This window comes from Phacochoerus africanus, chromosome 3 (genome assembly GCF_016906955.1).
Source record: "Phacochoerus africanus isolate WHEZ1 chromosome 3, ROS_Pafr_v1, whole genome shotgun sequence".
Taxonomy (NCBI): domain Eukaryota; kingdom Metazoa; phylum Chordata; class Mammalia; order Artiodactyla; family Suidae; genus Phacochoerus; species Phacochoerus africanus.
The window spans coordinates 165,730,851-165,744,107 of record NC_062546.1 but is presented as its reverse complement, the minus strand read 5'-3'; the positions used below and the strand labels follow the sequence as shown (position 1 = coordinate 165,744,107).

Below are 13,257 nucleotides of genomic sequence, written 5' to 3'. Positions count from 1 at the left end.
CTTTAAGTCTGTTTCTTACAGTATTGTGGACTTCTTTTTTAGAGAACTATGAAGCTTTTTTCCTAGCGTAGTATAAATTAAGCACTAATTGGACATGAATTGAGAGAAATATTTAATCTGATGTGTGATCTATAAATTGACTGTTTCAAGTGAGATATAATTTACTCAGAAGCTTTTAGGAATAGCTTTACAATACAATATCATACAATAGGACTGCAAATTGTTATTATCGCTAATTATAGTAGTATGTGCCATGTTACCGGTAGCACAATAAAATAGGAGCCTACAAGGGCAATGAGACTTCCATATGGTGGTCCCTTGGAAATATTTAGCAAGAGAGGATAATTATATATATATATAAAATATGTAAATATAAATATATATTATATATAAATATATAAATATATATTATATATAAATATGTAAATATAAATATATATATAAATATATAATATATAAATATGTAAATATATATATTATATATATATATAAATATTTAGCAAGAGAGGGTAATTATATATATAAATGTCTGATATAAATCACCTGTTTAGTCTAGATTCTCCTAACAAATCTAAAGGGATTTGTGTTTGATTTTTTAGTTTACAGGTATGTTTTAATATTGTAAGAGCAATATAAGTACATTTACTACATAGCAAGTATATTTTTATCAAAGAAATAGAAGAGCATGAGGTAGGTTGATTCATATCCCAGGGAATTTAGAAGCTCATATTGGTTACATTTTGGGTGAAGATTAAATTTAGGATGTGACCCTTTTTCTCGTCTCTGAGATACTGCACCAATGTCTGGATTCCAAGATTTGTAGCAAATGAAAAGGCATATACTACAATATATGTTTAATATAAAAATTGTACTTGCAAACTTATGTACTTCCCCGGGAAGGTTGAGAGAGATCAGATTCCTGTGAAACTTCAGGTACGTGTGATTTTCTCTGCAGATGGGGGCAGAAGGCATGGAAGGAGGTGCTGCAGGCAGTCAGCATTCTCGGAAACTCGTTAGCTTTACGTTGTCAGGTAAGGAAGTCTTAAAAATGGTGTCCAGTTTGTGTATAATTTCAAAGATATGAATAGTCACTTCTTTCTGCAGACTCTCATATAGGATATGTGAACCACTTTGGTTTTGGTAATACCTCTGGAAATTCAAGTGTATCTCTTACTGTGATATAATTGGATTACTGATGTGAACTCAGAAATTATTTCTTCTAGCAGGTTTTCTGGTGATAAAAGACTATAACTGTGTATACTTACCTAAAAAGCTGTAATGTAACATGTGCTAACCCACTGTAGAGCTTTGGCTATTGAAAACAATTTATGCTTACCTTATCTAGAGAAAGGAAAAATTGGGGGATTGGGGGGAAAAAAGCCAAAGGATATATTTCTCTGGAGAAATGCACATAAAAATTGGAAAGTAGATTAGACAATTTTTTGTTGTTATTTTCTGGTTGGTAAAATACTCTGATTGCCTGTGTGTTTATCATGCAGCTAAGGCACTGCTTTTCAGGTTGTGAATTGGAACTAATTTGTGGTTTGTAAGATTAATTTAGCTGAAACTAGCAATTCCAAAAAGAATAGAAAAAAACATCAGAGTTTACCATCAAATGGAAATATTTTTCATAGAACAACAGTTTATACAAACTGAAAATTTTCACCCATAAAAGTATGCACAACTATGTATGTATATGATGGGTTTCCGTATAAGTGTATTTTATACATAGGTCAGTGTCAAAAAAAGTTTGAAGCCCACTGATTTTTTTTTTTAATATTAACTGGCAGTCTTTATTATTCTTTGAAAGTCAAGAATACTTTTTAAAAAATCAGTATTTAAAGTGGACTTTGAAAACAGACAACTCTACTACGGTGCATATAAAATAAAGTCTAACAGATGTCTGTCACTGCAAGATGTTTTGTTTTCATTTTTCCATAGCTGCTTCTGAAATTTAAATTAGATTCACTTTTTCTTGGCTGCAAAGAAATGATGTGAAATTCTCAGGAGTGAGAGTTAGAAGGCTGATCTTGAAAACACATGTATCTGATGCATGATTGTCACATAGGATGGACTGTGCACGTTAGTTCACGGGTAGCCCTCAGCCTTCCGTGTATCCATGTCTGTCCTTGCACATTCCTTCTCCTTACCATGAAAGCCTTTTTGCTTTGGTTCTCAGAGGCTGTAAATTAGTTGGCTTGTAGTTCAAATTTGGCCAATAAATATATTTTGGTTGGAGACTTCAAGATCTTAAAATTATCCAGGTTTTTACTTTCCTTTTATTTTCTTTTATTTTTTAACTTTATGGCTATACCTCTGGCCTATGGAAGTTGCTGGGCCAGGGATTGAATCTGAGTTGGAGCTGTAGCAATGCCGATCCTTTTAACCCACTGCACTGGGCCTGGGATTGAACCTGTACTTCTGCAGTGACCTGAGTTGCTGCAGTCGGATTCTTTTTTTCTTCCTTTTTTTTCCCATTTCCAACTCATTTTCTCTTTTTTCTTCATTTAAAAAAATTAAATTTTGGTCAATTCGGTAGTCAGAGTCTTAACCCACTGTGCTACAGGAGGAGCAATAAATATATCTAGATTTTTAGAAAAACCCTCAGTACCCCTAATCTACTTTCCATTTTTTATGTGCATTTCTCTGGAGAAATATATCCTTTGGCTTCCCCCTGCCCTCACGCAATCCCCCAATTTTCCCTCCCCACGCCCTTATCTCTCTGTCTCCTGGAAACATTGCACTTGGCTACCTGTGCTTCAGACCCTCACAGTTCTGAGGGGCTGCAGGTACAGAAGTCTTTCATTTATAGATAGGGAAGAATTAGTCAGCCTGCATGGTTCAGGAAACTCTGACCCAGACTGTGGTTTTCTTAGTTTAGAAGCATTGCCCTAAGCTTTCAAGTGATCAGTTCTAAATATGACACACACACATAACGATTTTGACCTTAGAAGGGATGTTAATTAACTCATCATGGGAGAATGACCATGTAGGAATTGAAAATCTCAGGACGTTTTCCTAAAAAGTAGGAAATAAGCTTTGGAGCACAGCCACATGCTCTTTCTTTACATACCACTTTATCCAACATCCATCTCTGTGCACATGGAGGTTTGGTTACCTGAAATGTGTTTTATTTCTTACCGTACAGTCAGCTGTTTGCAGATGATGTATAGAAATGGCTGAAAATTATAGAAGACGAAAGCAACTTTATAACAGTAATTCTAAAAAATTAATTTGGTTGCAGCATATTAACAGCAGATGATAGTATTTATGGAGAACAATTAAGCACTGCAGGCTGTCTCTCTGCAAATGTGCTGCTCTTGATTATCTCCGGATAAGTAGGGATACAAATAATGGAACTCTACAGCTAGAACAAAAGCTATGTTTTAATGAATCTCTTAAACCTCTTCTCCAAGTAAGAATTCAACCAGGGATATTTAACTTGTCATACCTTTGTGACTTTGAGTCCTTCTTTAGTCTATTAGGTGACATGGATATTTATGAGCAATAAAATATATAAAGGATAAAAGAAAGAGGCAAAAGATGGATCAAGTGAACTGAATAATCAGATTACAAATAATTGATAGTTTATTGTATTTTTGTAATGAAGATTTATTTGTACGGTGTCCCTTGTAGAAAAGTGTTAATGGTGACATCTTTCCTTGCTGTGGCTTTATATTCTGGTGGATGCTTTCTGTTCGAAGGAATGTTTTGCATGAATAATTTAGCTCGGTCAGACTTCACGGCAGCCATTTCTGTACATGTTATTCCTTGCTAGCTGCAGAGAAATCCCTGGTTGAGAAGTAGATTTAATATTTAAAGAATATCATTCTTTTGTCTTTGAGTCCGAGGCAAGCGCAATCAAGAAAGGTAAGAAAATAAAAATGTAAATTGCATTTTCCTCTCAAAGCTATTTTACACTAAATAAAGACAAGTGAAAACATGTAGCATTATTAAATTGACAGTAAAATGCAAATGCTGTATTAATACTGACTGCATAGTTTATGAAGTGCTAGGGATGGGGGACCATGAGACTAATGAGATTATAGCAGCTTCTCTGATGTTCCTGTCTTATTCTTTACTTGTCTTTTTCTTCTGCCACTGGCTTTCAGAGCAAAGATCTTCCTGTATTTCAGGCAGTATTCTTAATACCAGTTCCTTTTGGTTGAATTTTTCTGACATATTAAACTGCCTCCCTCTACTGCCCGTTTAGAGTCATTAGACAGTTGTGGTCTATTTTCGCCTCACATATCTAGGCCGTAAGTTTTTGTTGGCCATTGTGAACAAAACACTCCTCCAGGGAACGCTCCCTAGAGAATAAGGTTCTTTGGGCAACCCCAGGCCAATTCTGTCCTTCTAAGAAAGACTCCGTGTTTCAGGAATGGACTTGAGTAGGACGACCCTGGTGACCTCCTAAAATATAAGGTTATTCTACAGGGTCTTTTCTCCAGCTAATCTGGGGAATCCAGAGGTCTCTGAAGGTTCAGAGGCCATCCACAGAACTTCTTTTTGAACCAGTGGTCAGAGCCTGCCTACACTAATCCTAGCTGCAAAAGGTTACCTAGAAACAGTCTATTCTTCCAGAAGCTTTCAAGATCACTTAGCTCTCAGGCCAGTCTTATTCAAACTGATATTCTCAGAAGGGCACTGGGAACCCATTGAACCCAGCTTTTCATTTCCTGACATTTTTGTATCCACCACCTTATCTAAAGGTGGCTTGGCTTTTTTTTTTTTTTTCTTTCTTTCTTTTTAGGGCTGCAGCTATAGCATATGGAAGTTCCCAGACTAGCGGCCAAATAGGAGCTGCAGCTGCCAGTCTACACCACAGCCACAGCAAGGCCAGATCCAAGCCAGTCTGCAACCTACACCACAGCTGATGGCAACGCCGTATCCTTAAGCCATTGAGTGAGGCCAGGGATTCAACCCACATCCCTCAAGGATGCTAGTCAAGTTCATTACCACTGACCCACAATGAGAACTCCAGCTTGCTCATTTTTAAAAGTGGTAGTCTCTTCACTAACTAGACTTTAGCCTGAACTTTTGGCAGCTCTCATAGTATGAAGTAGCAGCTGGTGAATCTAAGATGAATTATGGGACATTCATCAAATATTTAAGTGACTTAACAGGCTATTGAAAAAATAACCTTACACTTATTTAATCTAGCATATAGTATTCAATTTTAGAGATATTTCTGGGCTCCCTTTCTTCCCTAATATTCATTTCCTTTGTCGAATACCTATGTCATTTTAAATGGGGCACAACTGAACGTGTGCTCTGAAGTTTCATCCCCAATTAAACTTAAGTCGATGCATGTCATATGTGTATGTAGAAGATTCACTTTTCTCTCCTGAAGGAACACATTGGTTTTTTCTTTTTAAATACATTATTTGCTAAGGATTTCTCTCAAGACATTCTGGAATTGCTGGTTGCCAAGCCATAGTGAAAAAGGGTGGTGAAGATGCACATGTTACAATCAAAATGGCTCCCAGGAAAAGTCATTTTAGATAAGGTGGTGGTAAAAGTTCGGCTTCATTTTGCAGCCTGTTAGGAGACCCTCTGCTGGAATTAGTCGTGACCCACTTGTCCTCCCTTATCTAAGCGATCATAGTGTGAATAACTCTATTACTGTTTTACCGAATAGTTTCTGTTTTAGAGCTTCCTGTGTGATTATTTAAGAACACATTGGTGTTGAGCTGCTCATTCTAATCAGGATGTATGAATCTTGTCTCCTGTCCTTTTGTTCGCCCTCTCTCTTTCCCTCCCTCCTTCCTCCTCCTCCTCCTCTCTCTATCTCTCTCTCTCTCTCTCTCTGTCTTTCTTTAAAGATCTTAGGGCAGTTGGGCTAAAGAAAGGGATGTTCTTCAATCCTGACCCTTATCTGAAGATGTCCATTCAGCCAGGGAAGAAGAGCAGTTTCCCCACCTGTGCCCACCATGGGCAGGAGAGGAGGTCTACCATCATCAGTAACACCACTAATCCAATCTGGCACCGAGAGGTAAGAGGATTGCCGCTGGTCTTCTTGACACTTAGAAAGTCAGCCAACTTCATCTCTTTTCACTGGACCCTGCCTCACTGAGTTGCTTTTGGGTGTGAGCGGGACAGATGTGGCGTCTAGAGGTTCTGTGCAATGAAAAGGAGATGCTCCCTTCTAGCTGGTCTGGGATAAAGCAAGGTGCATGATCTGTAGGGTGCCCAAAATTGAATGATCCACATTAATATTTCAATGCAATTTTTTTTCTTTTGCTTTTTAGGGCTGCACCTGTGGCATAGGGAGGTTCCCAGGCTAGGGTTCAAATCGGAGCTACAGCTGCTAGCCTACAGCACAGCCACAGCAACGCCAGATCTGAGCCACGTCTGTGACCTACACCACAGCTCACGACAATGCCAGATTCTTAACCCACTGGTTGAGGCCAGGGATCGAAGGTGCATCCTCATGGATCCTAGTCAGGTTTGTTACCACTGAGCCATGATGGGAACTCCATAATACTTTTTTTTTTTTTAATCAAAAGCAAGCAAAACATTCATGATGAAAGAATATCAAATTTTTATAAAGACAGAATCAGTTACAGTGCCTTGTAGAGCCATGTTGGAGCCTAAGGCAGAGGGAAAAATCAGTAATATGGATGCCATTTTTATTTAAAATTTTGATATTTTGTTCTAGCATATATTCAGTACAAATTGAGGGAATCTCTCTTCCTACAGGCTTTAGCAAATATTTTTCGGATTTCTAGATTTTGGTTAATTAAATGAGCCATTCGAGAAGTCATCATCGTGAGGGATGGCAGATTGTATTGATGGTGTTTCAGACTTCCTCCCAGCTGCCGTATGCTACCAGTCACCACAGTGCCCCATGTCAGTGAAATCAAGAAGGTGTTTCCCATTAGAACTATTTAAAGTCAAAGAAAGACCAGAGATGTCATTTCTCACCTAGGGAGCAAAGCGTGAGTTTTCCCTTCATTTCTCAGGGAGCCAAGGCACATTTCACACACCAGGGTCAATGCGTGTTTCTGGGCAAACCTGTATTGGCATAGGAGTTGCACCATTAATTAAGTCACTCTCTCAGTGTGTAATGATGATAATATGCTCTAACAATGTTGTACAAGTATTTCGTTGGAGAGGGAGCTACTTCAGGGGATCCAAAACCAATTGGAGAAAAGATGTGGATATTTGAATTTGGCAGTGCACTGAGATGTTTCTTCTGGGCAGTTCTTATGGTTATCTAAATAGATAAATATTGCATGGTTTCTTATTATTCCTAGCTTGAAAAACGACTTAGGATCTCCAAATACTGAATAACTCTTAAAGGTCAACAACTTAATTTAACCCATTAGAAACCTAGAAGACATAAAGTTTATCTTAAATGTGAGCACTTAGAAGGCATATAGTAGGTATAGTAATTTGCAAAGTTCTAAACCATGAAACCAGTGCAATCCTGATAACAGGGTGTAAGGGTGAGATTATCATCTCTTCATTTTTGTGACTAAGAAACTGAAGCTTAAAATGTTTGTATAACTGGCTATTCAGAGGCAGAAGTAATGCTTTAACTCAGTTCTTTTATTCTAAGCAAGTGTTTTGTCCATTAAGCAGGTTCCTAAACTTCATGGCCCTTTGGAGAAATAAAATTGTTGTGACTAAATAAACTTAATGACCCCTAAGTGTAAAGCTAGCTGGCACTATTCACGTTACTGTGGTCACCTGGATGCTGTCTGCCAGGAAAGGAGAGAAATGGTTCAAGTTAGATTCCTGGCTCCATGACTTACTTTTCCTGAGATGTTCATCACTAAAAAGAAAATTTTAATCTTTCTAAAGATAAAATGAGGTGAATATATGTGATAGTCTTTGTAAATGAGTAAAACTGTTTTATCTTATGTCCTTATTAATATACAATCCAGTTTTCTCCAGTGGCATTCTTATTTATTTTTTATTTTTTTTTTAGGGATTAACCCGTGGCGTAAGGAGGTTCCCAGGCTAGGGGTCAGATCAGAGCTACAGGCGTACAGGTGCTGGCCTACACCACAGCCATGGCAACGCAGGATCCGAGCCGTGTCTGCAACCTACACCACAGCTCACAGGAACACCAGATCCTTAACCCACTGAGCGAGGCCAGGGATTGAACCTGTGTCCTCAAGGATGGTAGTCAGATTCGTTTTCACTGAGCCATGACAGAACTCCCCCCAGTGGCATTCTTAAAACAACAAAGCTTAGCTTAACCTTATGTTTTTATTCTTCTGTCTCAGAAGAAATGACCCTGTGTGCCTTTTAAATTAATTTCCATTTAAACATTATTTTATTTTAACATAAGCCAGGGAAATCTTAGCACTCTGTAGATGTTCCTACAGAATAACCACTAAGGGAAGGAGTATTTTAACCTGTGGGGTACAACTTCAAAATTCCACAGGATCAGGAATTAAAATTGCTGTTGATCAAATGTATTGGTTAATTCTAAGGTACCCTGCAACAGAATATTACATTTTAAAAATTAAGATACAGTACATGAAATGAGTACTAAAATTGTATTGTGCATAATTTAATATTTAATAACACCTTCATTAGATGATTAAAAGGACTTTTTTGTCATTCAGATTCTAATTTAACTGTTGCTTTTTAGTCTTTGTGAATGTTAACGATTTGGAGTGAATAAAGAATTGACAGGGGCTGTGGATATTTCTCTATGTTGTTAAGATTTAAGAGATACTATTTTCTATGATAATAAACTGATACATGTAATTTCATATTTGTCTTTTTTGAACATGTTATGTTTTTGTTTTCAGAAATACTCCTTTTTTGCACTCCTTACTGATGTCTTAGAAATTGAAATTAAAGACAAATTTGCCAAGAGCCGTCCTATCATCAAGCGTTTTCTGGGGAAACTAACCATCCCAGTCCAGAGGCTGTTGGAGCGACAAGCCATCGGGTAATCAGCCCTCAGACGTAGGGGTCTTATTGCGATTAGTTCTTACTAAAGCAACTGAAATGATACTCTGTGGTCCTAGGACTTTTCTTACTGGCAATAAGTGGTAACCTAATTCTTTTAAAAATGTAAGAGCTTATATACTCATTAAAATGTGTGGGACACAAAGCACTTTAATTATGTACCATTTTTTGGTTCTTTCCCAAGATGTATCTACCATTAGCATTTCAGCATAAAATGTCACAGTGCTCAACTGTTTTTGAGTGTATTGAAATCTTGCTATAAAAGCCTCTCCCAAGAGCAGGATCCTAGTGTCAGGTTGAGTCAACCTCCTTATCCTGGTTAACCCCATCCAGAGAATCTTATTCCTAAGATACCAAAACCACCTTATTGTAGGGCCATTTAAAACAAAATCTAGACTCTGAGAAGGTATTATAGTTGAGCTCTTATGCATGTACATTTCCTTCAGGCAGCTAGACATTACTCATTGAGAGAATTTTAAAAGGTGATTTGATGTCTATTTTCTTTCGTGAACTTTTTGTAAGCTGTGAATAAAGTAGTTAGGAAATCATAATGTGGGATTCCCATTGTGGGTCAGCGGTAACAAACTCAACTAGTACCCATGAGGATGTGGGTTTGATCCCTGGTCTCACTCAGTGGGCTAAGGATCTGGCGTTGACGTGAGCTGTGGTGTAGGTCTCAGACGGTGCTCGGATCCTCCTTTGCTGTTGCTGTGGTGTAGGCCGGCAGCTGCAGCTCCAGATTCAACCCCTAGCCTGGGGACTTCCATATGCTGAAGTTGGGGCCCTAAAAAAGACAAAAAAAGAAAAAAAGGAAAAAATTATAACATGCCTCCACCTCTTGTTCTAAATGGTGTATGTATTTTCACATGTAAGGACCAGCAAACCCAGTAACACTGGTGCTTCGAGGTAGCCCTGTGGTGGGGGGGGGGCATCTTTTTCATTGTGAACACACGATAGTAGTATTAACAGCAGCAGTATCGTGATGACAATGGATGATGAGACCTTACTGGGACTAAGTAAATCCTACTCATTAGCTCATGTAATCTTTTCAGCAACTCTGGAAGGTAAATGATGGGATTATACCCATTTCGGAGTTGAGGAATCAGAGGCTAGTAAGCCAGTAGTGGAGCTGGGATTTGAACAGATCAGTCTGCCCTAGACCCCTGGCTTCTCTGAAGAGCTTGAAGGACTGGCAGTGATGGAATACTACTCTTGCTACTGAGGGAATTCATCGTTCATATTCATTCTGCTGCTAATTAACTGTTCTGTTTTGTCCAGTCACGATTTCTTCAGGCATTAGTTTCCTCATCTGAAAAACAAAGTGTTTAGACCAGATGATTTCCAAGACCTCTTCAAAATTTGAAATGAAGCGATCCTAATGGATTCTAGGTCTCTGGCCATCAGAGGCAGTAGAATTTGTGACTGAGCCAAACCACATGAAGTAGAAATATGCTGCTGAAATTCTAGCAGCCTGGTTTATCTGATGGAAACTGGGAAATCACAATGATAGTTCAGGATGGCAGTTATTGCTTCTAGTAGAGATATTCTTTGGAAACTTTTCAAAAATTATTTTTAGGATTTCTAGAAAATGAAAACTTACAAAGAATGGAAATTAACTATCAGAAATATATTTATCATTTAGTTTGCACAAGTATAATCATATAATTTATATAATATCATATAATTTATGATATAATTTAATATTATATGACATAAATATTATATAATATATAGATATTATATAATATAATCATATAATTTATATAACATAAACTTTGGCAGAATTGTCAATTTGAGTATACAAGTAAGAATGATCAAGGAAATATAAAACCTTACCAGTGCTTGAAACTATTGTTGATTTGCTGGCTTTTCATTCAGTTTTTTAAAGAATTGGACAATCAGTGTACTTCCCTTCATAGAGTCCATGTGTACTAGAATGAAATCCATCATGAATTTGTAAGACAGTAGAATTATGAAATGTTTCTACCTAAGTACATTGCCTGAACTTAGTATTTGCATTATTAGATAAATATGATATTACATATTAGTATATCAGCTATTAACATCCAAATATGATGCTAAGTATGATGCTTTGACCTGATTATTATGTTCTATCAAGTTGTTGATACATCTTGAAAAATACTGGTTTTCTTTACTTATGTGTTTGGTAGACAGCAGTTTTCTGGCGTAGTTGAGGTTTTACGTGGTGAGTTTATGGGATGAGCTAGAACTCCTTACTAATTGTCTAGTTTGAGAGCATTGGTTTGAACGTGACATTTTTCAGAGAGTGGCCTACATTCTGTCCAAAAAAGCACATCACTTTCCCATGCTTTGTCAGGTGCTCTGGTTACACTAGTGAGAGAATGTCTCAGTCAGGTAGTGAGAGTTCTTTGACACTTATTTTTTATAATTATATATCATAATAATACGTAAGATATTGTACACTATTATCTATCACAGCAAGAGGCAGGATGAATCACATGAGCCCAAGAATAAGAAAGCAGGTGAATCTTTTGACAGACGTTCAGCAAAGGGTGAAAGCCTTGACTCAGAATCTCCAAATAGGGAGGCTTTCCTGTACATATAGATTAAATAGTTGGGTAGAGTATCTTGTCAGCTTGGGTAATAAATAGCACTAACAGCTATTAAAATTCTTTTTTCTAAGTAAAGAGTCTCCTTTGTTAATTTAGTCAATAAATATGTGTTTATATATTGTCTACTAAATATTAAGCACTATGTTAGGTGTTGGAAATATAGTGAGAAAAAGATGGATGACATTCTTTCTTTAAGATCCTTACTAAACATTTACTTCCTAGCTAAAATGCATCCCTTTTTATAAGTCTTCATCATCAACACCAACACCCTACTTTTATTGGCCAAAGAGGTGAAGAAGAGTCAGTTTTTTTTAACAAAGAAATGAAGATTTTTTTATTCCAGGACTAAATATCCAAAGAAATGGGTGACGAACCATGGTATTGAGAGCAGGTCCAGGTAGTTTGCTGCTGGTTCATGCCTGAGTGCACAACGATGGATTGGCCCTGGATGGCAGGCACTGTCTAAATGCTGGGAAGACATCCTTGCTGTTATGCAGATTGCAGTCATTATGAAATTATTCTAACACTCTAATGTAAAATCATTTAACAATTTAACATAACAAATAGTTAAAGGTACTAATATATCCATTAATAGAAAAAATTATTTTATTTTTTACAATATTTTTATTTTTTCCATTATAGCTGATTTACAGTGTTCTGTCAATTTTCTACTGTACAGCAAGGTAACCCAGTCACACATACATGTATATATTCTCATTTATAGAAAAAAATTTTAAAAATACCAGCTTAAGTAGACAAAACGTTATGATAGCAGTTGCTTTGAGATGAGCCATGGGTAAATATTAAAATGCATGCTGGGAGTTCCCGTTGTGGCTCAGTGGTTAACGAATCTGACTAGGAACCATGAGATTGCGGGTTCAATCCCAGGCCTCCCTCAGTGGGTTAAGGATCTGGTATTGTCATGACTGTGGTGTAGGTCGCAGACGCTGCTCGGATCTGGCGTGGCTGTGGTGTAGGCTGATGGCTACAGCTGCAATTAGACTCCTAGTCTGGGAACCTCCATATGCCACAGGAGTGGCCCTAGAAAAGGCAAAAAGTCCAAAAAAAAGAAAAAAAGAAAAAAAATGCATGCTACTGAAAGCAGCCAAGAATCACTGAAATTGTGCATAAAACAAGATCTGACTTGGGGACTGCAGAGCAGGGACTTCTGCGTCAAATCATCTGAGTTCTAATCTCAGTTCTGTCACTTAACAGTTGTCTGGCCTTGGGCAAGTATCTTACCCTCCCTATGCCTTAGTTTCTCCTCTAGAAAATAGGGGCACCACTTGCCTCACAAGGTTAGTGGGGGGATTGAAGGAGATGATGAATGCAGAGCCCTTATCAGAGTGTATAGAGCACAGAGTAAGCCCTCAATTGGGGGTGAAAATACACTGTAAAAGCATCAATCCAGAAAAAAATATTACAGCATTTCTAGAGAAAAGTAAAGGAAATGATCTTATTGTTTTAAGAAATTCTTGCTGTTAAGTTGAAGAAATCCCTAAAAGCTGAAGTGGGATTTTACATTAGAAGGTATTCTTTTAAATGGATAACATCTGTTTAGAATTGTGTTGAGGTGGTAGAGAAGAAAGAACAAAACATTTACACAGGTTAGTAATAAATGGGTGACTAGAGGTTCTGAACTGCCCAGTGGTGTAAATAGGTAGAGGCCTTGTGTTTTCCTCCTGAAGTTGCCATTAGAGGGCAGTGTGAGAGCAGAAGTAGCATGATT

General features: G+C 37.5%; 1 protein-coding gene across 1 annotated transcript in view; it reads left to right on the top strand.

Annotated features, from left to right (window-relative positions):
• HECW2 (HECT, C2 and WW domain containing E3 ubiquitin protein ligase 2) overlaps positions 1–13,257 on the top strand; it is a 175,850-nt gene that overhangs the window by 34,391 nt on the left and 128,202 nt on the right. Inside the window, exons 4-6 of the mRNA XM_047773115.1 lie at positions 956–1,031; positions 5,826–5,995; positions 8,772–8,914. Coding sequence (XP_047629071.1) covers positions 956–1,031; positions 5,826–5,995; positions 8,772–8,914 — 389 coding nt within the window. The remainder of the gene's footprint in view (positions 1–955; positions 1,032–5,825; positions 5,996–8,771; positions 8,915–13,257) is intronic.